Source organism: Platalea leucorodia (assembly GCF_965183815.1).
Source record: "Platalea leucorodia genome assembly, chromosome: 5".
Lineage (NCBI taxonomy): Eukaryota > Metazoa > Chordata > Aves > Pelecaniformes > Threskiornithidae > Platalea > Platalea leucorodia.
The window spans coordinates 20,602,467-20,628,890 of NC_138827.1; the positions used below are offsets into that span (position 1 = coordinate 20,602,467).

General features: G+C 41.4%; 2 protein-coding genes across 4 annotated transcripts; one reads left to right on the forward strand and one right to left on the reverse strand.

Annotated features, from left to right (window-relative positions):
* Positions 1-4,386: 4,386 nt before the first annotated feature.
* On the reverse strand, positions 4,387-13,947 carry TYW3 (tRNA-yW synthesizing protein 3 homolog). The gene is made up of 6 exons (XM_082312578.1): positions 13,773-13,947; positions 12,924-13,004; positions 8,019-8,117; positions 7,126-7,197; positions 6,717-6,850; positions 4,387-5,858 (listed from the first exon to the last, which is right to left on the reverse strand). Exons 1-6 carry the CDS (start codon positions 13,944-13,946, stop codon positions 5,636-5,638), a joined length of 783 nt encoding a protein of 260 aa, XP_082168704.1. The 5' UTR covers position 13,947; the 3' UTR covers positions 4,387-5,635.
* A 193-nt stretch (positions 13,948-14,140) lies between these two features.
* CRYZ (crystallin zeta) lies at positions 14,141-26,072 on the forward strand. 3 transcript variants are annotated; one of them, XM_082314455.1, is made up of 9 exons: positions 14,141-14,192; positions 16,560-16,684; positions 17,015-17,167; positions 18,871-19,034; positions 19,853-19,904; positions 21,950-22,099; positions 22,524-22,625; positions 22,719-22,814; positions 23,076-26,072. In XM_082314455.1, the coding sequence occupies exons 2-9, from the start codon at positions 16,574-16,576 to the stop codon at positions 23,235-23,237; spliced, it is 990 nt and encodes a 329-aa protein (XP_082170581.1). In that variant the 5' UTR covers positions 14,141-14,192; positions 16,560-16,573; the 3' UTR covers positions 23,238-26,072. The 3 variants fall into 3 exon arrangements, with proteins under 3 accessions (XP_082170581.1, XP_082170583.1, XP_082170582.1); XM_082314456.1 differs by lacking the exon at positions 14,141-14,192 and adding an exon at positions 14,626-15,350; XM_082314457.1 differs by lacking the exon at positions 22,719-22,814.
* The last annotated feature ends 352 nt before the right edge of the window (positions 26,073-26,424 follow it).

A 26,424-nucleotide genomic window follows, 5' to 3' on the forward strand; every position in this document is an offset into this window, starting at 1 on the left:
ACCGAAGCCCTAACTGCTGATGCTGCCGGCAGGGCTGCGTTCCTGACCGGGGTACCCCGGCGGGGCTCCGCCCGGGGGAGCGCACGGCCCGCCCGCCCCCGGGCCCCCGCGGGGAGCGGCCCCGCCGCGCCGCGCCGCGGGCGTCCTCGGCCGGGGAGGCGAGCGGGGAAGGAAGGACGGGAAGGGACGGGGAAGGAAGGGAAGGGCCGGGGATGGGGCCGGGGCCGGGCTGCCGGCTGCTGGCTCCTGCCCGGGCAGGCAGCGCGGCGGGGCCGGTGAGCGGCGGTCCGGCTGCCGGGGCCGCGCCGGGCGGAGCGGCGCTCCGCCGGCTCGGTGCGGGCCGGCCGCAGGACGCTGTGCCCGCCCGCGGGGTTAAGGTCTGGGTGCAGGGCCTCGCCCTTTCCTACCGAGTAGCCCGGTGTTTCAACGCCAAACCAGAAAGTTTTGAAAACTTAGCGGTGGGTAAAAGGAGCAGAACAAGCATCTGTGAACCTTCGCTGTACGGAGCATTGCGCTTCCTACAGAATGTTAAAAATACTGTAAAATGGTATTTAAAAGGTGCTTATTTAGAGAAACGAAAAAGCCTGTTCTTTTATATCTGGAGCAAACTCTGACACACAGATAAATTGTCACGCGCTGCTTGTTTCTGACACCTTTCCCCATCTGAAATCCGTGTACTAAAGGTTAGATTTTCACTTTCTGCTGTATTGAATGTGATGTCTTGATCTTTATGCCAACGCAGCACTAGCATTCATTCGAATGTATGCCTGCTGAATGGAAAAATAACTAAAAGACATGTAGGTTCCTGTGATGAGGTGCTGGAATTGGCGTGTCTGCCAGCAAGGAAAAGTGATTTAACAATTAAACAGGCAAATTGTTAGCTTTTAGGGTTCTTCTTCAAAAAATCGAATTACAATAACTATAAAACTTGATTACAGTGTTATTTGAGGAAAGGAATTATGTTCTTTTTTATAAAAATCGAATTGTTTTTAAGAAAAATATTTATCTTTTCATGGGGTCATGCAGAAAATGAAAACAAAGTAAGATTTTTTTTTCCCAGTATAAAATTGACCAAAGTATTGTATCTGTTCAGTTACCATAAATAAACTGTACCCAGGAAGCAGAATAAAAGCTTGTGTGTAATTTCTATGTGGAATTTGGACATTATTCTGTTTTTAAAAAAGAGCTGAAGATGCTCTGATCTTGATGTCTAGATGTCTGCTGTTGTCACACCAGAGCTAGCAGGTTTAATACAGTAATTCTTACAGGCTTTACTTTCTCTTGCTGTAAAGAAATTAAGTGGGCAGCTAGGAAAACTTAGGCACATGATTATCTGTTGTTTTTTTTTTTAAAGACTCAAATTTCCTTTCTAATGTTCTTTTAAAAAATGCACAGCATGCTGCACTAGTGTTATTTTCAACTGTTGGAAAAACATAAGTTAAACATCCTCCTTACTATCACATTATGTAAAATCAAATTGACAAGATATTGCAAAGTAATTGTGTATTTTCAGTAACCAGAAGTACCGAAGACCGCCTAAAACTTCAGCATGTGGTATATTTAATAGTACAAAGTTATTTAAAAAAATTTTGAGACTAAATTTTATACAATTGCATATTGTTAAATGTGTAGACTCAGACAAATTCAAGTAAAGCATTAATAGGAGTGGTGGCTGAGAACTCATAAGCCATCCTATCCCAAGAGTTTTAACTCCATTTGAAAACAATGATTTCCACTACAATCTGATGCTGTTACTGTTATGTTCTTGTAAACTGATTTCGGTACTTAAGTTTCAGAGGAAGAAGCTGTTTCAAGCAAATACTTGTGCCTGTGACATCTGTGATTTGCATGTAAAGAATTATCTTGGTGAATCAGTCAAGTGACTTTCATGCTGAAGTGCCTGCTGGATGCCATTTGTGAGCACAACTGGCTAGTGCTTTGGCTCTAATTTGAGGAATGACAACTTAAAGTGATTTTCTGGTATGGATGCTAAATGTTATGGGTGAGAAAAGATGATCAGTTACTAGAGTGAGTGAAGACATCTGCCTCCCCAGAAACAACTGAATGCAAAGTGAATGAAATTGTAATTTTAAGTGGTCCAATATTTTAACATAGCAAAAGCAAATAGAAAATTGGGCTGAAAATACCCTTTCGTTAATCAAGTGGCTAAGTACACTTACACATGGTAAAGATTTGTCAATTTTAGGAATCTTGTTGCTTATCAGTAATTTTTTCTTCTGCCATGAACCCCAGAATTACCTTTCCAAAGGCTGCTGCCTCCTGTTGCATGTAACCTTTCTGTCCGCTGCGATGCCTGTAGCCTGCAGCTGAATATTGCATTTAAAGCGTAACAGAATTACTTATACGAGCTGGAAATAAAACACAGCTTGACAAAATTAATCTCAAAAGGAACTCGTGAAACTTGGGTAAGGCTGGGGAAAAGCGGGAAAACCTTTAACAGGGTTAAAAAAATCAGAAAAAGCTTATAAAAACTGTTCAATATTTTAAGCACTGAAGTAACATGATTCCCTAATCTTTCACTGAGAATCATGCGACTGTTTATTTTTCTTGTTGTAGGGTCTTGTTTTTGTTTTTTTTTATAAGGTCCCTAACAGTCTTCAATAATTGATGTTAACAGGTATAAAGTAACAAGATGGCAATAGTTAGGGTAACCTTTCTAGGTTAAGACTGTCAAAAAAATCTTCCTGAATTTGGTATAATTTTGAGAGGAACATGGGATCATATCACACATCAGTTTCTGACAAACCATATTTCTAAGAATGTAAATCCTGTACATGCTGTTACATACTGTAAAGGTTTGGGCCATTATTGTAGTGCTTGGATTGCATTTAAAAAAAAAAAAAAAAGTAAAAGAAAAAAGAATCTTCCCAAAAAATGAAGTAGTTGCATTGAATACCCTTTTCTCCTAATACATAGCCCCACAGCTCTGCCACTGAAAGCATACTGAAGTCCTGGTTTATACACAAAATTAATATCTGTGATTCCTCTCCCACCTTACACAGGTGCATTCACGACTGTATGTACTTGGAAGCTAACTTTCTCTGAATTCTGAAACAGGCCTCCTCTGGTCTCAAACATATGGAATCTTTGGGCTGGGGTTGAAGTCTGATACGGTTTCTTTGCATCTCTACTTTTTCAGTGCTGAATTTTATCTTCCCACGTGCGGTGCAAGAGCACAGCACCACACAGTGTGTGGAAGCGGCTCAGGTTCATTGGCAGCGTCTACTGTCACTTGCAGTCCTTCCTAACAGACCAGAGCCAGACCTTGTTAGGACTGCTTTAAATGCAGAAGATGGTTCAGACTGTTCTGAACAAACTGTCTGAAATCCATCCCCTCACTTCTAAAAGCAACAACTGCCGCCTCTGCCCGCAGGAGCTGCCCCCCCGGGGCGGTGAGGAGGGGCCTGAGGGGACAGTGGGACCCCCATGAGCAGGGACAGGAATGGGGACAGCCGGCCAGCAGCTCACCCGGGCTTTGCTGGGGTAGCTGGCCTGTGGGGTCCACCTTCCCCTCCGCACTGGAGCAGATGTTGCTGTTTGTTGATGGAAGCTTTGGGGCTTAGGTTTGGTTCAGTTCAAAGAAACGCCGGTGTGCTGCAGAATGGAAAGGAAGGTCTACAAAAACTTGTGATTGTGAAGGCCTGAAGCAAGCCCCCCCCGCCGCCTGCCCTGGTGCTCCTGTGATAAGGTGTGCAGCAGAAGCCATGTCCCCACACCCTGAGGAGCTGCTGTCACTTTGGCTTGCTGCAGGGACCCTCGGCTGCTCCCACCTGCCTGCCTGCTGCTGCGTGAGCTGTGGGAGTCCACCTTTGCTCACCCACGTCCCACGGCGGTGGCCCTGTGTCCATGCCACATGGGCGCTTGCTGTACGCCTCCCAGCAAGCAGCTTTTCAGCATCAGAAATGATCCCCCCTCCCTGGGTTCAGTTAGAATTAAACAAGGATTAGTCCACCCAAATACACGAGGTTTGAGAACAGCGTTTACAGTGTATTATTTTCAAAGGTTTCTTGTGGTATTTCAACGTCTTATGTACTTGGTCATCTCACAAGCTGATGTTCTTTAATCTTCAAAATTTGTCACCAGTGCCTTGCCCCCTCCACAAAGGAGGAAAATAGTTGAACCTTCTTTCTGCTGTTTGCTCAATTTGTGCTCGCAGCCAACAGCCAAGGACAGCATCGACCACCTGGCCTTTCACTTGACACGACTGCAGTCTTGCAAGGACAGAAACATGTTGGCCTCTCACTTTCCCGTGCCCCAACCAGGTGCTGAGATCTTTCAAGCCACCAGAAACAGGATGAAAGCAAGCACACCAAATTGTTCAAGCTGTAAGTTAGTAATACAAACAAGTAACACAAAAGGCTCAAGTTTATTTGTTTTGGCATGCCTGCTATTGGAAACACAGCCTAACAGGTCTTTCAGCATCTATTTAAAGCCCCCAATTACTTTTCCCTTTGGCTGCCACCTAGTATGTCAAGTTTTTACAGTGGAATTAAAATGTCCCCAAGACATAGGCTTATGTAATGGAAACAATGACCTATACAAACTGGGAGTTACTGTACCAAATAAACCATTTCCTTCAGTCAGGGTCGTGTTTAGCAGTGCTAGCGATCACTCAGTCATAAAAGGAAGGACTCAGAATTCATTGTTGCTAAGGTTTACAAATTCATCATTCTTCTGAAAAATATACTGAGTATGGAGTGACTTTTCCAGTGGTACAATACAGGAATGCACAAATTATTGCACTGTTTTATATTTAACATTTATTGCATCTCAGTGGTTCACAGCCTGGTAAGAAAGCCCATTACTGTACACTTTGGTTGACTTTCTGCCCAAGAGCTAGAACCGAAGCTGGGTGCTGGCCACACAGAATGGTATGTAAGTTAGTAAGTGAGCTAATGAACTATCAGCATCCAGAGTTGGCTAAAAGATGCAAAGAAAAATAACACTTAATGGCAGGTGGCCAAGGGAAGCAGAACACATGAACACAGTGGGGATGGAGCCTGAAACACAGTGAAGTGCAGGACACCCCCATCAACTGTGCTGCCCAGTGCAACAGCCAGGAAGGATCCTGGATGCACTCGGCTGAAGCCAGCATAGAGCAGTACGTAACTTCTACTCTCCTATTCTAACCTCCGCACCAGGTACTGTTCTTCAGCTGACTAATACATGGCTTCGTGTTGTTTTGAAAGGGCCATCTATATTGGTGCACACTGTTTTGCAGAGGTCCTATAGGGATTAAAAACCTTCAAGGATAACAACCCAGTTTTGAGAGTTTCTCTGCAAAAATCAGAAGGCCTAAATCCAGCATTTGGAAGTGAAATGCTTCCATAGAGAACATGGCCAAAGCTGTAGCAAACCAGTTATTCCTGTGATAACTGACAGAGTAAAAGATTGTTAATTCAACAGTGCTGTTAAGAAAAAAACCAAAGCATTCTAAGGTTTTGTTCCCTGTGCTTCTGTGGCATTAAACCTGTTCACAATTCTGTTTAATTACCTTTTTTTCTGGTAAATGTCCATGAGAGTGTTACTACTTAGAACAGAGCAGTATTTATATCTCTTACAAAGAGCATTACAATTATTATTCAGTTTGCCATTTGCTTTCAAATGCCTTAGTCTATATCATGATATCAGCAAAAATATCAAGATTGCTTTCTGCATCATCCTCAGGCTCCACTTCTTCACTGTGATCCTTTGGAGAGGTGTGTACATCTTGTTCTTGAATGGTCTTTCTCTTTCTTCTGTGAATGTACACAGAGCGATTCTTCTCCATCTCCTCAGAAGGCGAACTGTTTGCACTGATGGCAGTTTTCAAAGCTACCTCTAAGCATTTGTAGAATCTAGAAAGAAACAATTGTGTAGTTGTTATTTTTGTAGGTTTGCTCAGGATCTGCAAAACTACTCTTAGAAACTGATGTTTTTGTAATATAATCAAAACATGCTAAGAGAAGAAAATCATTCCTAACATTGAAATGTTCTAGCCAATACTGGAAGAAAAATCAGAAATATCAGCACACGTCCTTGTGTATGCCATGCCACTTCTCTTTGTAATGCTTGTATGTTAGAAGTCAATTAGGGGATGTGCTCATGTACAAGACCCTGTTAATCTTACAGAAACTATAAAATGGTATCAGGTTAAACGTCTGATGAATGATAGCATTAAGGATCAGATGGACTGCTACTATTAGCAATTACTTTTAACTGTAACAAATACAGAGATTTTCAATGGACATATAAAAAGGTAGGTGTCTCTCCAGCGTCCTTTTGATCCTCCTGCTCTTTGGCTCTTCTGCCTATTCTGTTCCTCAGCGGGAGACAAGTGTAAAGACCCAAATTGTGTGTAACCTTCCACTGCTTTCATAAGTCATCAATTTTGGAAACTATACAAAGCATTTAGTGGATTCAAGTGTGCACTGCAATGTGAATACTTCTGAAATGGTTACTGTGTTAGAATAACAAATGCTGTTATCATTAGAAAAAGAAACTTAAACCCTACTCAGTAACAAAGTCTGCAAACTCATGTTGTTTATAGGTTTTCGCTTAAACAGTTTATAGTCTTCAGAGCTCAAAAAATTAATTCAAATTGTATTTTAGATTTTGGCAGGTCTGTCTGGTTTTGATTTTTTTTTTTTTTTTACATAACCTCTCTCACTTTTGGATTTAGGAGTCATGAATAGAATTGGTGTACTCTTACAAACCTGTCAATCCTCCTTGTGTTTTCTTCCATTTTCTGATTAGCTACATGTATCAGAAATTCAATATATTCTTCGGAGACCATCAATTTCCCCTTGTGGCTCAATGGAACTTCTAAGCCATGGGTACTCCGGACAGCCTAAGAACACACAGAGAAGGATTTATCTAGAATAAAGTTTTTTTTATTTTATGAAGGTTATTTAAATAATATGGGGAGTTCATTACAGGGAAAAAAAAAACCAAAAAACACTTATCCACACAATTGGTTAGTTTGCTGCCAACTAAAGCAGAAAAATATTTCTTCTTCAGCTGTCAATCGCATTACAATTCAGCTCTTGGCTCATAAAAAATCAAGGCTAACAGTAACGATATGATTTTGTTACATTCCTTACAGGTAAGTAGAAAAGTCCTTACCATCATAATTTTTCCTCCTCTGCCAACCGTAATACCAGAGTTTCTGAACCCAGACTCGATAGCCACTGAATGCTGCAGAACAAATAAATGCCTTAAACAGGTCTTACACACTCTCACAGCCAGAAATAATTATGGATAGGTTGCGACGCAGTTTATAATCTCAGTTCTGCAAAAAAACTTATTCAAAACGATCTCCCAAATTAATGCAATAATAGTTACACTAAAATATTTTTAAGATCAAACCCATGTAATATCAAAAATTGTGGGTGGTTTTCAAAGAACCACAGTCAATCTTGATTGTCTAATCTTAATCCCTTAGTGCAGATGGGACATTAACATCTCTCTGGGAACTGTACTATTTTATCTTGAAGAGCTAATAACCATATAGGCAGTCGTGCAACACTTATAGCTGGAAGTGCAGTAGTACTATAAAAGAAGCTGTTCTACATTCATGAAGGAACAAACCCATCATGCATTACTCTCCGGATTCATTCTGGAAAAGCAGAAGGCAAAGGTACTACTCAATTAGTTGAAACGCTGGAGCCAAATGGCCAGGCCGGTAGCAAAATGACATCTAAAAAAAACATCACTTTCAGTCAGTGAAAGTAACCCAGGCTCACGGGGAAAAATTTTTTACCAGGCAACCTGCTTCAGCTCCAACACTGAATTGTAGTTGAGTAATTTTGTTTTCTAAAAAATAAAGCAAAATCTTTACTAAGTTTAAAGCTGTGTTTTCTTCATCAGCGTACTTTTACTACTCTACTTATTAAACATACAGCACATCTGGGACTATTCGTAAGTACTAAAGCTTACTCAGGAGCCAATACTTTTACTTTTACAGCAAGGAATATAACAGAACAACAATGTAACATTGTTACTTGATGTAATTTTACCAGAAGCTGTGCATCTTGCAGCTCTTGACATAGCACGTGAAGAACAAATGGTTCAAACTTGAGCACAACGTCACCAGTGGCTCTCTCTAGTGCTGTCATCTGGAAAATACACCAACATATTTATATTAATACTGTAAGTGTGTACTGTTACTACAAAAAAAAAAAAAGAAAATAATAGCTAGTCAGTGTGTGAAATAAGCATTAAAAATGCAGCAAATGAGTTCCAAGCAATCAGGTTTGTTCAGCTGCTTTTGATTTTTCATTGCTCATAATACATAGAAATTCCATGGATTTCCATGATTCTGTTTGCTCAGCTGACTAAGTCTGATAGAAATTCATTGCAAGATAGACTTCAAAAACTTGAAAAAGTATGCTTCCCTGTTTATTTCTTTGTACATTCAAACGAATCAATACAGTCAGTACAGCATGGGAAGAGGACTGTTTTACTGCAATCAGATGAAACCTGAGCAAGTTGGTTTAGTGGTTTTTTTTTTTTTTTTTTGAAACTGTTCTTTAAAATCAAAGACAGTTTCTAAAGTACATTCCTCAACTTCAGAAAACTTTCTGGGGTTCAGCAGATTAAATTGATGGCCTAACATACTTGATCACATTTTAATCCTAGTTTGAATAATAATGCATAGCCTACTGTATAACAGGTATAAAGATAAAAAATTCAGAGGTTGAAATTAGAGGCATACACCCACAAGACAAGAAAAAAAAAAAAGAAGTAACTTCATAATTATAAAATTCAAGAAATTACCTTCAGATCTCTGAGTTCTGCTATAAGATTGAGATGTTAGTGGCAATTTTTCCTGGATTTGTGAGTGTGGAGAAAGCTATACGACATTCTGCATGGCTTACTATTACAATTTCTCTACTTTTCTTTGTTATCTTTATGCAGAGAAATCTTAAGGGCTGATATTACTTTCTTCCATTCAGAAAGGTCACTTTGAGGCAGTTTTATTATTTATTTCATTGTATGATTATTATAAGCACTATTTACCCCCCCTTCTTGTTTGCCTTAACTTGCTTAATTCGTAGTACTAAAAAAATTGCTATGTTAACTTGAGAAATTTCAGCTGTTTTCCCAAACTTTGTTGTTTTGTCTAGCCCTTCTCATCTTTCTTGTAAAATGAAAATATTCCATAAAATCTTCAGGAAATAATCAAATTCATATGTTTTTTAAGACATGATGGCATAAAAGAAAACTGCTGAAGTAACACTCTCTCCTTTCCTTTAAACATTCAAAAGTATTTAAATGTATTCATGCAGCATCTCCTCCATAAATGTTCTTATTTTAAGTTGAAAACAGGTCTTTCTGAATGGCTAAGTTTGTAATTTGTGTGCCAGATTTTAAAAAATGCCCGAGTAACCACAGCTGTGCTAAAGCTGATGAGAAACAGAAACAATCAACATTGCATAATGCAGTGTTGTACAGAAATACCTAAGCTAACTTATTTAGCATTTGCTTGGGCCTGGAAATGAGTTGTGTTGACACAGTGCTCCACTGAGGTGAATTCACCCTGCCTGAGAGCATGCTAGCATGCTCAAACAGCTTCCTTATCCAAAGCTGTGCTCTGCAGAGTTCGTGTGGTTTCTCTCCGCGGCACAGCACAAGGCTGGCTGTGTATACTCCGGAGGCCCCCGCACTGTGTAGTGTCTGCTTGGGCTGTGCTGATTTCAGCAGGTATGCAAATACATGCAGCAGTCGGCATTCACGGTGCGTAACACAGGCTGGGACCTGCCATGGACGCGTGCGTTCCCTTTTCAGGCGCGTTTCCGTGACCCCTTTTCAGAGGCTTTCCCATGTTTGAGAGCTCTGTTCTAGCCATCTGAGCAATACAGTGTCCTGCTTCAGCAAAATGATCGGCATCCATTGTGGTTGGAAACCAAGTTAGACAGACTTGTCTCCAAGACAAGTCTGTCTAACAGAGAACACATTATTAGCCGCGATCAGCGAGCGTGATATTGGTGAGGGTGTTTTTAAGGGTTTCTGTTTCTCTGAAAAGACTAAGTAATTTAGCAGATACTCTAGAGGTAGCTTTTCAGTGAGAATACAACTAGTTAAGAAAGTCATACTGACTGAAATCATCTAAGCACGTTAGTACTGCCCCAAAGCTCTCTTACAATACTCGTTTCCTCAAAAAGTTTATTAATGGAACAAAATATTTTCAGTAAAGGTTTTTTATTATTTTACTGCATCTAAACCATTAATTTCCTGCAAACTCCATTTAATAGGGAAATACTGAAAGTAATTTTCTATTAAGTCTATGAAGTCTGAGGCCCTGATTTGCTTGCAGTGAAGCTGATGGGAAAACACCCAACGGGAACAGGATTAGGCCCCTCATCTCTAAAGAGTCAAAGTCTAATTGCTGTCATGAAATGACAGAAAGTACCTGTTGGTGATATGCAAAAAAGCTCCCACAAATGAAAATCCCTCTATTCTGAACACAGGAACAATCGCTAAAGTGATACAAAGCAGAAAACAACTGACTGCATTTAACGACTGACCACGACAGCACGTTTACAGTAACGCAGAATGCAGCCCTTGTTCTAGAAAGAGCGTATGTTGGTACTACAGCAAATGTTTTCGCTGCAGCGCTGCACAGCTGCAGTCACGTTACTGGCTTGGGTGTAAGTTACAGTCTGACGAGGGCAGTGCACAGCCTGCTGCATTCGGCAAAACCTGCTCAGGAGAAAGGGAGATGTCTCACCTCGCTTGTGAGATACCGACACTCCAGCTAGACATTTGGAAGGCTTGTCAGCAATATGCAAAACCAGCAGCTGACGGCATACCTTACAGGTCTGTCCATACAGACGTAGACAAAACTACACGTGCATGGATCCTGGTAGAAGCGAATGCTCTGCACGCGCACGTCTTAAAGTATTAAATGGCAGCTGGCCAAATTCTGGTGTACATACATCCAAAAATCCGAAGCTGAAGGTGGTCAAGATTCACACCAATACTGCGTCAAGGAAAACAGTAAGCCATTTCAGTTTTACAGTATTGTGTAATTACGAGATTATATGTGTGTCATATCAATAACCTTGCAAAGAGGTACTTCATAATACATGATGCTTTTTCTCTAAGCATTGGGAGGATAAAGGGATAAAAATAAATTACAAGACAAATATCCTATGTTCATATTGTTGAGGTTAATATACACAGTGAGGTCAAATGATCTGACAGCCAAAAAACACAACACACAGCATACAAGATCCTGACTTCCCTTCTCATTTCCTAAATACTGCACTAGCAAAGCTTTATCATACATTCGAGTATAATAGTTTAAAAATTAATCAGAGACATTTTTCTTACACTTGCAATTCATGCATTAAAAAAAAAAAATCCCATCTACCTGTTAAAGGGAACAGGAAAAATCAGAGTATTTCCTCTCATAAGAGTCAGCAACAATCTACTGTGTCCTACTCAGCCTGAAATTTGCTGATGGAAATTTCAGCAAGCTCTGCTTTGCTAGAATGAAGAGTAGTGAAGACAAATATTTTGGAGATTTTTTTTGTGCATGTGTAAAAATGTATGCATATGGTAAAGTGGGCTATGAATTCAGTGAGAGAATTTTGACCTTGTAACCGCTTCTTTTTTGGGACAGACAAACCAAAGAGATGTATACAGAGAGCAGACTATTTTGAAAGCATACTAAAAAAAAACCCACTATACATATTTTTTTAAAATTTCATGGGATTTTAAGATACTAAATTAAAATGCAGTATAAGAGATGCACTGTTAAACTAGTTTCAGGTGTCTGTAAATGAAAGGCTGCTAGCACAGCCAGCTGGGCTCAAGACAGTTTTAAATTCAAGACAGTTTTTTTAACTCAAGACAGTTTTAACTATTATTACATACAAAATGAACATGCTCACTGGCATGCGTACCTGAACATGTCTACTTTTAATGGAAACAAAGGAATTCATTTTGGTTGCTTCTGGAATTACTGACCAAAACAACAAAGCGAGAATGGCCACACAGTTAGTGAGGCCAACGCCGTATTTGTTAATCACAACCAACCCATTCTGAAAGAGGTATTACAATTACTGCATTAATGTGTATGTCAGGCTCTAGCTGTTGGAGAACGGGACAAAAGCCGCATTATCCTGCATCTGTGTCCTGCAGGAATGCTGCTGCTTGAGTAAGCATCAGCTCAGATGCTGCCCGACACAGAACTTTTACTAGACAAATGCCTAGCTTCATACAGCAATTGTTACTTTGGTATTAACAAGGAATATACTGTTTTCATTTAGCCCAGCGTAGTCTACTAATGACTAGGTCATCACTGTCCAAAGACCAGCAAGTATTCTACAGAAATTAAGCTTATTTTACTTTTGGATAGGAAGGCTTTTAAATCAAATCTAGTCTCCAGTCGATACCTTGCTGGCAATCCAACAAGAACGGAAAACAAAGAGCAGACAAAAAGCTGCAAAAATGAAAAATACATTGTTATACTAACAGTAATCTTTCAGGAAAGGAAAAACACTTGCTTAGAAAAGCATTAGTTCCACTTGTTCTGAATAAGGAAAGGGCTTGGAAAAAGTAAGACTCACTGTATCTTAGATTTTCAGAAATCAGTCTTCTGCTACAGAAGCAATAGTAATTACTGGCTTCCTGTTGAGCTATTATGATGTGGAGATTATGTTACTGCAGACAGTAAGAAATTATTCAAGTTTCATATTAGCTGCATTTACAACCACGCAGAGAATTTGGTATTAAGCATTATTATGCAGAACACCTATAGAAAACTTTATTTTTCAATTAGAGTGTCAATTCATCTCAGTAAAAGGAATTAAAAAAACCTAAAAATTTCTTTCTATTTTACATGATGTGTTTTCAATGACATTAGGAACATTACATTAAATAAATATAAAAGTTGTATCATATTGTCCTCTTACCACATCGTCTTTGTTACACGTTTCATGTGTTACCATGAGCCACGTGCAGTTTTTCTTCTGGATCTCATAGCTGTTTATATCCTAGTAATGAAGAGAAACGATTAAACTAGCACTACAGACAGGTGATCGTTGATCTTGTGCTTGTATAAAAAAATGGCCCTTTGGCATAAATAATGTCAGTTTTAAAAAAGCATGTTTTCTTAACATACGAAAATATATTTACATAAAAGTAGTTTAAAACTGACTTATGCATGCTTATATGTATGCTCAGTCAGATAAAGCTATAAGATTGAGGTCTGCCTAGCATGAGAAAGACTTATGTCCCAGCAACTGATATGAAAAACTGGAGTAGAGACGGCGAACCACTGAATGCTGCTTCCAGCACCAGCACCCTTCTACCGCACCACACACCACAGCCCTCCACGTCAAACGGATTTGCTTCTGGGGCTCGCAAACCGCCTGCCCAGCCCAGCCCGCTCCCGCTGCCGGGCCGCCGGCGCCAAGCCCGCCGCCGGCGAGCGGCCTCCCCGCCCGGTGCCGAGGCGAGCCCGGCGCGGCATCGAGGGTCTGCGCCGCATCGAGAGGAGGCGAGCCGCCGGCTTCCCTCGCCTCAGCGCAGCGGCCGTTAGCGGACACAACCTGCGGCCCTGACCGGGTGCTGAAGAGGGCGGCGGGAGCGCGGCGTCCCCGCAGCCGGGGAGAGGCACCGCCGGAGCCGCCCCCGCCGCCCCGCCTGGGCCCGGCCAGCTCGAAGAGCCCCGAGCGCCGGGGTCCTCCTGAGCTCTGCCGCCGCGACGGGAGCAGCGGGACCTCCAGGCGCCCCGGCCCCGTGCCAGCGGCGGGACTCACCGCGGCGCTGCCCTGCGCCAGGACGAGGCGGCCCGAGCAGGAGCTGGTGGTGCAGAACTGGGCTCTCCCGTTGAGGAGCTGCACCACGGGGGCGGCGCGCTCGTCCAGGGCGCCCTTCCTGCTGGCGTCCGCCCGCGCCAGGCGCTGCGCCTTCTGCTGCCGGAAAGCCGCCATGAGGGGGCGGCGGCCCCGGCCCCCGCGCCGCAACGGCGACCCCGGCGCCACACCTACGGCGGCCGCCGGGCGAGCCTGACGGGAGCCCGCGAGGGCCAAACCTCCCCACGCGAAGGCCGAGGGGCGGGCGGCCCGGGCGGGGCGAGGGACGCCCGCCGCCGCGCCCGCCCCCCGGCTGCCCCCGCCCCCGCCGCCGCCGCTCGGCCCGGGTCCGCTTTCCGCCGCGGCGGCAGGAGCGCTCCGGAGGTAGGCGGTGAGCGCGAGGGCTCCGCGGCGGTCTCCGGGACTCGGCTCTGCCCCGGGCAGCGGGGCGGGCCGCTGCAGGGTGGTGGGGCGGGGCTGGCGGCCGTCCCGCGCTGCCCGTGCCGGCTGTCCCGGGCGTGCGGGGCTGGGCTCCGCAGGCCGAGGCGGACAGGGCCGGGGTGCTCCGGGCCGGGCCTGCCAGCGGGAGCCCCGGGGCCCCCGGCGGCGGCGGCTGGGACGGCTGGCGAGGCGGGGCCTGACTGATGGGGCGGGGCCTGGCAGCAGGGGCGTGCCCGGGGCGGGGCCCGGCGACCATGGGCGCGGTAGGGGCGGGGCTTCCCCGCCGGCGCTGAGGGGGCGGCGGCCGCGGCGGGCCCGGGGTGTTCTCAGCCGCCGCGGGGCCGCTCCGTGCCGCGGCCGCCTTTCCCCCCGAGCAGCCGGTGAGCCTCCCAGGGGCCGGATCAGGCGCCTCGCATCCGGCTGTGCCCCTGCTTGCGACGGAGGACCAGGCTCCACTTCCCGGCCGCCCCGGCTGCCCTGAGGCGGGGGAGGCCCTGCGCGGCTCGGGGCCGCCGCGCCCGCGCCTCCCTCCCTCCCTGGGAGGAGGGGCACTCGCAGAAGCCCGGCTTGGTGCCCTGCAGTTCAGCCCAGCGGGCCGTGGCCTTCCCGACCCCATCCCCGCCTGCTGGGGGCCGCCTCCCGGGTCCCCTCTCGCTGCCTGCCCCCCTTTCTGTCTGAGGAGCTGCTGCTGCCTTCGCCCGGGCCTGCTGGGTGGTGTGCTCGTCCGGAGGGACGGCTGAGCTTGGAGAGTTGATCTTTGACTCTCAGCCAGCTCTCCGGGCGTGCCCCTGGCCCCCGCGGGACTCTCCGGAATCCCGTGGGATTCCCTGAGGGGGCAGAGCCTGCCCTCCTGACCGACAGACAGGCTGTGGTCCTGCTGCCTGCCCCGCTCCCTCCTGCCGGGTCCGGATCTCCACCATCTCCTGGTCGCCGGATCGCCTCGCCAGGACGTTGTCACCGAGGCACCCGGGAAGTCTCCCGCGTTGCTTGTGCCCGCCTCTCGCCCCTCCAGCAGATATCGGGGTTGCTTCCAGTTGTCTAGAGAGGGCTTATCCTAAGGATCAGTCATCGTGCTGCAGAATCATTTATTAAAACCTACAGGTCCATTTTTTTTTCTGAGCAGAATAGAGGCCTTCTTTTAATTTGGTTTATTTTCACTATGTATAAAAGTGACCTATACTTCAGAAGTTACTTGGCAGTGTAGGTTTTTGTCACATCCCAAGAGAAATGTTACTAGTGTATATCCTTGCGACTCATACTCTTCCTGACTTGAACAGGTACCCAAAAATATGAAGCCTTACAGACTGTATCAGTTAGGAGAAAAAATATAGCGATTAAGGTAGGTACTTTAAAAAGCTGTAATCATCTTTGGGAAAAAGCCTACCTCTGGTTACAGACCTAAAGTTCTTCAGGTGGAGTTGACCAAAAGCGTGATCTCTTGGTGTCTTTAAGGTTCCTGTATGCCTGTCTGCTGTCCTGTGATTATTTGCTGCGTACCCAGTAAAGCTCCTCTGTCTGAATCGATCAGATTCCTGAAAGGATTGTGTATAACTTTTACTGTAGTCAGAGTAACTTGATCGCAGTGTTTGGTTAGAATACTTCACAAAGGAATGGAGTTGGAATAATCACAGCTTCATGTGTTGATAAATTGTCATCGCTTCCATTAACGCATAGAGGGCTATGAACTGCAGCAGCTGAGGGCTGTGATTCACACTCTCTGTCGCATACAGCTGCAGTCGTGAAATCCAGCTGGAATTAAGGATTGGAATCTCGAATGTCTGCACTTAGTTTTTCCTGGCTTCTTTTAATGTCCTATGATATGTTCTGGTTTTGATAGTTGATGAGTAGTTTTTTGTTGCTTTTTTTACATATAAGTTTAATAGTAAGTAGGAGCAGTGACTGGAATGTCACTTGGCTAGATTACCCAGTCAGCCAATGTATGACGGGCTATTTTGCCAGACTGTAATAGTAAATTGTCAATGTTTTTCCCCAAAGTACTGTACATCTCTGCATATGTGATAGCAGTGCAGTGTTCACAGGAGCTGCTGTAGAAATACTTATATGGATAAATTATTTGCATGTGAGTCTCTTAATATCCATGAAGTCCTGCAAATAGTAGGGTTAATTTCCTGCCTTTTGCAAGATTTGGGAAAAAAAAAAAAAAGGAAAACAAACACCCCCCCCCCCCAAATTTAAATGAGGAGTGAGGCTCTATTGAATCAGTTGCTTGACAGGTAGTTGTTTGATTTCTTTATTTTGAAGATGCAGAATAAATTATGAAGGCAATACAATATTTTTTTTTCCCCCCAGATATTCTGATCGCTATGGCAGCCACAAGAAGTGTGATGAGAGCTGTCAGAGTTTTTGAATTTGGTGGCCCTGAAGTGCTTAAACTCCAGTCAGATATCTTAATTCCTGATCCAAAAGAAAATCAGGTATATACGAGTTCTGTGAACTGAAATAATGGTATTGAATGATAATAGGTACACTCAGAACAGAATGAAAACAAAACTTTTCATCTTGAATATGTAGTTTTTCATCAGTATATTCATACTACCTGAGACATTACACTTAATAAATGTGGGCTTTTTGCTGTTATATGGGCTACATATTCCATACAAAGGAGTTCCTGAAAATAGCTTCAGTTCAACACTGAATTTTTGCTGACTCTGTTTAAGAATTTAGTTAAAATGCCATGACACTGTGCTGTGAATGCAAGTTCTAAATTTTTTTAATGATTGCTAAAGAAGCATCTTTTCTTTTAGGTGTTAATTAAAGTCCATGCCTGTGGGGTAAATCCTGTCGAGACATATATTCGTTCTGGAAATTATGCTAGAAAACCAGCTTTACCCTATACTCCTGGCTCAGATGTGGCTGGTGTAATAGAATGTGTTGGGGAACATGTGACTACATTCAAGGTATTTATGCATTGGGTTTTAATTCATTATTGTTTATTGTATCCTCTCTGTGTGATTGCTATACTGCTGTTCCTGTTTTTATTGCTTATAATCATGTAATCTACTGGCAGGGGGAATCACTTTCACTGACTGGTAAAAACATGCAGTGAGATCATATTCGCAGTCCAGTCTGCAGATTGAACTGTAGGGAAGTCTTCAATGCTGTTGACCTCCACGAGTTAAAAGGTGTCAGAAGAGGCACTTCAGTTTTTTTAAAGCGATGATACCAGGTGTACAAAGTTGTGGTTCAGAACTATTTTTATGGCATTGCAGAAATACTTGAAGTGGGATGCTTCCTGCTTGAGGCAGTAATTTCACACAGAACTGAAAAATTTTCTGTAAAGTTTTTTTGGGAAATGGAAATAGCTTTTCTTTTACTGACTTATAACACCCCATAAATTACATATTTATTGTTAAGACTGTTCAAGTACTTTATTATGCCAGTCTAGTAATTTTACTGAGATTTTTCTCAGGGGGAAAGTCTTGGGACAGGAGAAGGCAATTATCAGTTTGCTAAAAGATATCTATGAAATTTATTTAGTTTTTAAATCTGTTCTTCCTTTCAAGTCACTAGACTGTTGGTCTCAGACAAACATAAAAATTGTAGTTAAAACTGTGTTGGAATTTCCTGACTTGGAAACTATTGGTAACTATTGTGGGAGAGATGAGAGATTTGGTTATCTAAAGAGAAGAATCCTGTTTCTTCATATTTTCTTATCAGTAGTTTGCTATATCTGCTGTGTGTTCATTTTGTTTCTTATGGAAATTGTGATGCTTTTTGCTTGAATGAAAGAGTGAGATGAGGAGATCAATATGTGCCACAGACAGACATCCTGAAAATGCTGAGTAGCCAAGCTCTCATTCATTTGCATACTCATAATGCATGAGAAACAGCTATGCTGATATGCAGCCCTCTGCACAGTAGTTAGTACCCGATGTCTGCAAACCAAACTGACGTAGTCCACGTGCTGTATATTTATTGAGATCAACATGCAAGTAGTAGAAAAATCAGAGCTCGGTAACTGTGAATGTAGACGGATGCTGATGTTGTTCTGTGAGCAGGCTTGTACAAGGTTGGATGCTGACCTGGACCACAGCAGCTGGCGTTGCGCTCCATCAGCAGGACTGAAGCGCCTAGGTGCACACACATACAGCACGCTGCCAGGTGCTGCATTTCTTGCGTCCCCTATTGAATTGCTGGTTTGAGTATTCCCTGTTGAAGAACAGCAGCGATATTTAGTTACTTTAGGGTATATTAAGAGTATATCTTTTTTCCACGTTTAAACAAAAAATAATTGAGAAATGCTTCTTTTGTGTTTGTAAAAGCTTTTGAGGTTTTGCATTTGGAATCTGGATGGAATTCTTTAGTGTTCATGTTCATTAAGGTTAATATTAATGAGACAGTAGGTTTGTGTGTTACAGTGTAGAGCGGGGGTTATAATTATGACACTTAAATCTAAGTATATGAAATTACATGGTTCGTGTTGCATTGATTGTATGTATTAGCATTTATAAAAATCTTCTCTGTGACAAATATAACTGGTTATTTTTAACAGGAGAGCTGTTAGAAATAGCCTAAACTTCTGTGAACTGGTTCTTAATGTCTATTAAGGAAAAACTAAGGGAGATGATTAATTTCTCTATTTTCTTTCCCTCCTTTCTAGAAAGGTGACAGGGTTTTTACCATTGGTACGATCTCTGGAGGATATGCAGATTATGCAGTTGCTGCAGCTAATAGAGTCTTTCCTTTGTCGGATAAATTGGACTTTAAGCAAGGAGCCGCGATTGGAATACCCTACTTCACTGCTTATCGTGCTCTCTTCCAAAAGTAAGGTGCCAAATCTAAGCTTGTTCATTTTGCTTTTTAATATTTAAAATACTGAAGCCCATATTTTCATTGTCTTGTAAAATGGGGGGAGATCAATGAGTAGGAAATGTTTAAAACACTTAAGTTAAATTTATTATACTGAGGGAATTGTCAGATAATTGCTACTTAGAAGCTAGTGACTATATTTTCCTGTTAAGTATTTCTTCTTAAGAGGACAGACCTGGAAAGGCTTCTTCGGTAAGTATCATGTAATAAAATGTGTAACTCTTTTTCAGTGCTCAGGAGTATTTTAGCTAGGGAAGAAAAACAGGAACACTTGAATTTCTTAATTAAACGGACAATATGCTGTAGAGCAGACCCACCTGTTTTCTTCAAGAGCCTCTCTGCCAAAGAGACTCTGTGTACAGTCCTGTCTGTTGCCATAGGACAGTATACCGAGTAGAAGCCAGACTTCCGTGTCAGCTAGGTGAGAGCTTAGGACTGGAAATCTGGTTTAGTTTGATAGAACAAATGATTAGAACTAGTGTGGTTTATTTTAAGATCTGTAACAGGTGAAGATCTTGAACTGTGGTTCAGAGCCAGACTGTTACTTGCTGCTAGTTGCCTGTTGACATAATTGCATATTACTTAAATTCATAAATGATACGGTTTATTTTGCCTCCTCGTTTTCCCAGAGGCTGATTATACCTGTTTAGCCATAACATAAATTGGAAATAATACTGTGTGAAAGGTGAGATTTGATGTCAGTATATGCAATCTGATGCTTAATGATTATGTACTGCAATCGTAATGCCAATGTTTTCTGTTTTTCCATTCAGGGGGCGTGCCAAAGCAGGGGAAAGCGTGCTAGTGCATGGTGCAAGTGGGGGAGTAAGTATTTTGAGAAGGCAAGCTATAAAAAATGCTGCTTTCTGTCTGTGGTATGGTTTATGGTCACATTTATATCAGTCAATGATTTAACAAAATTAGCTTTTTATTTCAGACACTTTAGGATACTTGTTTCTTAGAGCAAACCCTGTTATTCCAAATAACTATGAAACTGCATGAGGGATTGTGTAAGGCCCCTAATACAGAGGGTCATATAATAAAGACATTGCTGCAGTCGGAAGTTGGTCTGGAAGCTTTATAACCAGTTTTCCTGAGATAAAACTAATAGTAGAAAGCTTTAATTTTAAAATATGTACAAGATGTTCTCAGTTCTCTGAGTAGTAATCACTGGTGCATATCAACTATAAATTTCTGGGATATTTTTACCTATTAGCTAACAGCTAGCTGCACAAGGAGAGATACTGGAATGTATAAATTCATGACTGAATACTATGTGAAATTGAACATATAGTTTTCTTTGGTTTTACATGACAAGCTAGCTTTAGATCTCTTTCACACAACATTCTAGTTTAATTTATTCCCCATACTCTACACTTTGTTGCTCAGCTTCTGCTGATGCACCAAATGGCTGCTATAAATGGGCAGTTTCCTTAACAATTTGGTAGACAGCAAAAAGGTGATTACGACAGTCTCGTATTAGGAGGAATTCAGATCTCATTCTAAGATACTAAGATTCAGCATTGTAGCCTCTTTTTTTTTTCTTAAACTAAATGTAGTGTTTCTATTCTTACTTATTTTATGTTTCTTGAAAAGATATATTGCCTTTGGTTTGCAGAAGCATATAATGCAAATCTGTTGCTCTGTGGACTTGTAACCTTTGTTATAGGAATACTTGTAAAAGCAGTGAGATATCTATAGGTATGAAGCACATGCTGAAGAGAAAAGATGGTTTGTGCTGCATCTTTTCTTTCAAGTCATGCTGACTTCCATGGTGATTCTTAAAAATGTGCCTCCTTTTGAATTTTTCTCTGAAAATCAGTCTGGCCATGATGTATTTTAATTAATGGTGTTTGTTTTTTTCGTTTAGTTGAAAACTGGTGATCTGCTATTTAGAAAACAACTTCACATTTGGCAAAAACTTTGGGTAGATCCTGGCCAGACAGATGGTCATGGTAGATTTTTTCGAGAAGCTTGTCTATTTATTTTGTGTGTTATTCATACATACAAATTTAAATAGCAGAGCCACAGAATAGAGTTTTTATGGTCTTTGTATATTTTTTATTTGTTTGTTCCCCCCCCCCCCAAAATAAAAATGTGCATATCTTAGCATATCCTGGAGGAGGTATCCAGCTGTGTGGCTGGTACAGTGGGCTGCCGAATCTGTAGCCTCAGGAAGCTGACCAGCTGGGACTGAATCCCAGGGAGGCATTGTACATGTCAGCTGTTTCCTCATTTTGCTTTTGTATTCTGTTGCTGTGACACAAAGCAAAACCAAGAGATGGTATTGGTATGCCTCAAGTGATCATTGGCTCCAGCGTCAGGTTTTTATGAAGGCATCCCTCACCTCTAAACGTCCCCTGGAGTGCAAAGGTGGTACGAGACACTGAGACACTTTAGAAACCAAATTTGGTTTCTAAAGATATCATTTAATCTCTTTGTGAAAGGTGCAAAAGTCACGTTAATAAAATTTGTGCTTACAGATTTTCTTTGCAATATATAATGCTGGTATCAATAGCAACTGATTCTGTGAAGAGAATTTCCTTGGCTTTGTATCAAATATATATGGCCCAAATTTAACAGATAGCCATCATTCTGCATGGATTTATATCAAATGCTGATAGCTATTAAAAAACCCACAAAACCTTACTATGCCTCTGTAAATATCTTTTCTTTTTTTAAAGACTATTTGGCTATCTTTAAGATCCAAATTACTTATTATGGCTAAAAAAAATGTTACCAGGCCAACTTTTTAAATGGGTAAGTTCCGAGTTGCTGGTAGAATATATACAATTTAAAATACTAAGAAAGAAAGAGAAAAAAGACTCTTTTTTTTCTTTTTCTTTTCTTTTAATTTTTTTTCCCGTCAGGTGGGAATAGCAACATGTCAGATTGCCAGAGCTTGTGGTTTAAAGGTTTTGGGTACAGCAGGAACTGAGGAAGGCATGAACATGGTTCTGAGAAATGGCGCTCACCAAGCATTTAATCACAGAGAAGCCAATTACATTGATAAAATTAAGGTAAGCATGTATAAGGGCTAGGTGATGCAGTATGTATTTTTCTTACTCACAAAATGTGAATGGTTGCTTGCAGAAGTCTTTTAAAGTAGATTTATGTAGGAGCAATAGTGTGCTGCCTTTTCATTTCTGCACAAGGGAAAACTTTTCCAGGCTGGAAAAGCTGAGCTTTCTTCACAGGCAATGACATTTAGAAACTCCTGTGTTCCAGCAAATTCCAATATGGTAGCATATCATAATTTAGCATATCAAAATACGCTAAAATTAAACTTGCTAGCTGTCAGCCTTAGTACAAAGGTTGTATTTAAAATTTAAACAATAAACTGTAAAATATGTTATCTGTAGCATATGAAATAAACAGTGGTACCCAAGCACTAATTGGAGTGATTTAAATAACATATTATGTTCTTATTATATTATATTATAGGAATACACAGGGAAGGAAGGAGTTGATATAATAATAGAAATGCTCTCTAACATCAATCTTGCTACTGACTTGCAACTGTTGTCCTATGCAGGAAGGGTGATGGTAAGTATTTTTTGTCACTGACCTTAGTTTGTGCATTTAGTAACACAATTCAACAGTTACAACTTGAACTATCTTTTAACTTGATTGTAACAGGTTGTGGGCTGTAGAGGTCCTATTGAGATAAATCCAAGAGACACTATGAGTAAAGAATCTAGCATAATTGGAGTTAGTCTGTTTCTTGCAACTGAGGTAAGAAACATTTTTATTTTAAAGAATATTTTGTTGGCTTATTCCAACACCTCTCTATTTCCAGTTAAAATCATTTGTAGGGATGAAAGCATAATTTCACTGTAACTAACTTGCTTGTTCATTCCTTTACATTTTGATTTAATCTCAGAACATCATAAAATATTTTTGGATTGTGAAATTTGGTTTAACACTTGCATAAAGAGTCAATGCTTTTCGAAAATCTGAAGACCTTGTGGTAAATGCTGTCTTTATTACATACAGGAGGAGAGGCATGAATGTGCAACAGCACTCCTTGATGGCATAGAAGCTGGCTGGCTGAAACCAATTGTAGGCTCTGAATATCCACTGGAGAAAGTAGTTAAGGCTCATGAAGACATTATTCACAGCAGTGGTGCTCGAGGAAAGATGGTGCTCCTTCCATAAAGTCTTTTTCCATTTATTTTGTAGCTGTTCTAACTACGCCTTTGCTTACATGATTCATTGAATGTATGTTATAAAACATACTTTTGATCAGGTCTAACAGTAACAGCAAATGCTAGCTTACATTAATTAACTACATTAATTAATTAACAGTCAATTTTCTTTTTGTAATAAGCAGAGTTGTGTATACTTTAAAGTAATTTTTGTAGCTTTTTTGGCTGATGTGGAAATAATAAATTTTCTCTGCTGGTGTGGCCTTGTGATGCAGGGGAAACTAATATCTAAGTTAGAATTTGATATCATGCTCTATGTGAAGTTACAGTGAGGCCAGTGTAGGTAGTGCAAAATGGAAGCCTGCTTTTTAAGCAGATACACAACTGTATATAACTAACTATATACATATAATTAGGACTCTGTAAATTCTTTAGCCACAAAATTTGTCCTATTCATCTTTTGTCACATAATTTACTTTGAATAAAAGCTTTTACTGCCAAAATAGTTCACTTTCCAGTTCAAAAGATGGCCAAAGAATCTCTCAAATATGAACTGTTTGGAAGCAGAGGAAGTTTCCTTTTGCTATGCCTGACTTAGTATCTGAGGTGTTAATCCAATGGGACCATAACTCTGAAGCTGTATGCTAATATTTGCTACTTTGCAACTGATCCTATTGGCAGAAGCAGCTGATTCCTTGATGGTAAATGGCTGGGCAGCGAGGATTTCAATTCTTCCTGTGACCTTTGTTAAATTTAAAGTCACCTGAATCCCTGGCTACAGTGAGGAGAAGAGAGAGGCTGCACTGCTTTTATGGGTACTGAGAATTCATGTTATTTCGTAAATGAATGTGTATGCATTGTTGACTTGTTCCAAATACAATCCAATTAAGGAAAGACAATTTCTTTGATATGTGACAGTTTTTATGCTCAAAATACTGCTTGGTATTACAGGCACTTCCTTTTAATGATATAATTCTCTAATGAGCAGTGATATCATCACTTGTAGAAGAGTTTTCTCAACCTCAAGGATGAGCTTTTCTGTTCCTTTGAGGAAAAGTGAGTCCTTACTAAACAGAAACTTTTTAGAAGTATTTTTGCCTGTGAAGGTTACTTGCTTTTTAACATTTGGTCTGGATTCATTTGGTGTCATGCTATCATAAATCAGAACACATTCTCTGAATCCATATACAGTTTCTTCAGGGTGGTAGCTTCATCACACTACCATTTTCTAAGTCATAATTTTTTTTTTTTCTGAACAGACATTCATTTCTACTGACATTTTGCTTAATCTAAACTGACAAAATAATTGGAAAAATCTTTTGAAATGTTTGGATTTCTCCTCTATGTTTGTGTTCCCTTGTTAAAATATTAAGGTAAGAGAGGGCCCTACAACCTGTCTCTTTATAAGCCTCTCGATCAGATCTTAACATTTTTTTTTTTTAGTGCTTAATCGACCACAATTGTTCTGTGTGTGGTTGGGAGAAATCAAATCCTGACACACTACTTACCTCTAGAGCCTGAAATTGATTAGTTATTTTACCTGCGTGTCCTCTAGGAACAACTGGCTCCTTTCAGAAAATTGGACACTATTCGTGTTGAACTCTTGCTGACATTTGAGTGTCTTCATTGTACTTGGCAGACACATTTAAAACAAAACAAAAACCTATGCCTGATGTCTGTTTTTGCACAGTGGTTTTTGTTGTTGTTGTTTTGTGTTTTTTTTTAATTAGAGTAGTTGGAATTGAAACATTTTCCAAGCTTGTAGACATGTTAGCATATAAATACTAGGTATACTAAAAAAGTGGTAGAAAATTGTCGACTTATTTACACAGAGAATGTTGCAGGTGATAGCATCTGTCACCTGTAAGATCCTCCTTCTTGCCAAGTGACTTCCCCTTGGAGGAGACCAGGAATAGTTGGATCATTAGAACCAATCTATTTCAGAAAATATCCAGTCTTTCTGCTTGATTTTTCTCTTGTGCACAGCTATGCAAAGAGATGCAAAATACTTGCTTGGAAATGAGATAATATAGCTTTACTTCCTCCCACTCTCCCAAGTGCAGTCTCAACAGACCTGGAAGTGGGTCCTGGGCTTCACGTGGTCTTCTCCAACAGCCACGTTCCCTGTGCTAGCACTGCTAAATGGATGAAAATATTTTGGCACCTTGTTAATAGAGAGTGGATGATTTATGGTAAGTGGATGGAAATCAAGAGAGAATTTTCTTTAGACCTCTAGCAAAAAGACTTATTTTTGTGTCATTGTAGTTGATTTGGATAACAATAGTTGAAGTATCATGGAATCATAGAATGGTTTGGGTTGGAAGGGACCTGTGAAGATCATCTAGTCCAACACCCCTGCCACAGACAGGGACATCTTTCACTAGATCAGGTTGCTCTAAGCCACATCCAACCTGACCTTGAACACTTCCAATGATGGGGCATTCACTGCTTCTCTGGATAACCTGTTCCATTGTCTTACCACTCTCATTGTAAAAAAATTCTGCCTTATGTCCAAACTAAATCTACCCTCTTTCAGTTTAAAACCATTGCCCCTTGTCCTGTCAATACAGGCCTTGGTAAAAAGTCTTTCTGCATCTTTCTTATAAGTCCACTTTATATATTGAAAGGCCACAATAAGGTCTCCCTGGAGCCTTCTCTTCTCCAGGCTGAACAACCCCAACTCTCAGCCATTCTTCATAGGGGGGTGATTGTTGAGTACATCAGCCTTCTCCATGTCTCTTGTCACCAGCTCTCCTGTCTTATTTACTGGAGGCGGTACATTTTCTTTAATCTTCCTTTTCTGGCCAATGTATCTGTAAAGGCTCTTCTTATTATTCTTTGCAGCCCTCACCAAACTCAGCTTCAGCTGCGCCTTAGCTTTCCTAATCCCATCCCTACACATCTGGGCAGCGTCCTTGTATTCTTCCCAGGATACCCATGGAAGTATGTGTGCTTGTGCTACTTCAAATCTAGCTAGCATAGTTAATGAGACTATTGGGAACTGTTCTTTGCCCCGTTGCATGTTGTTAGTTTCTGATTTGAGAGAATGTGAGATAAATAATAAATTATATTTTTCTAAATAACTGAGTATAACTAATCTTTTTTCATATTCTACATTTTAAAATGAACTCTAATGCTCGTGCTCACTTTTGAGTTAGCAATCAATGATAGGAAAGACTGGTGTCAGATGAAAGACA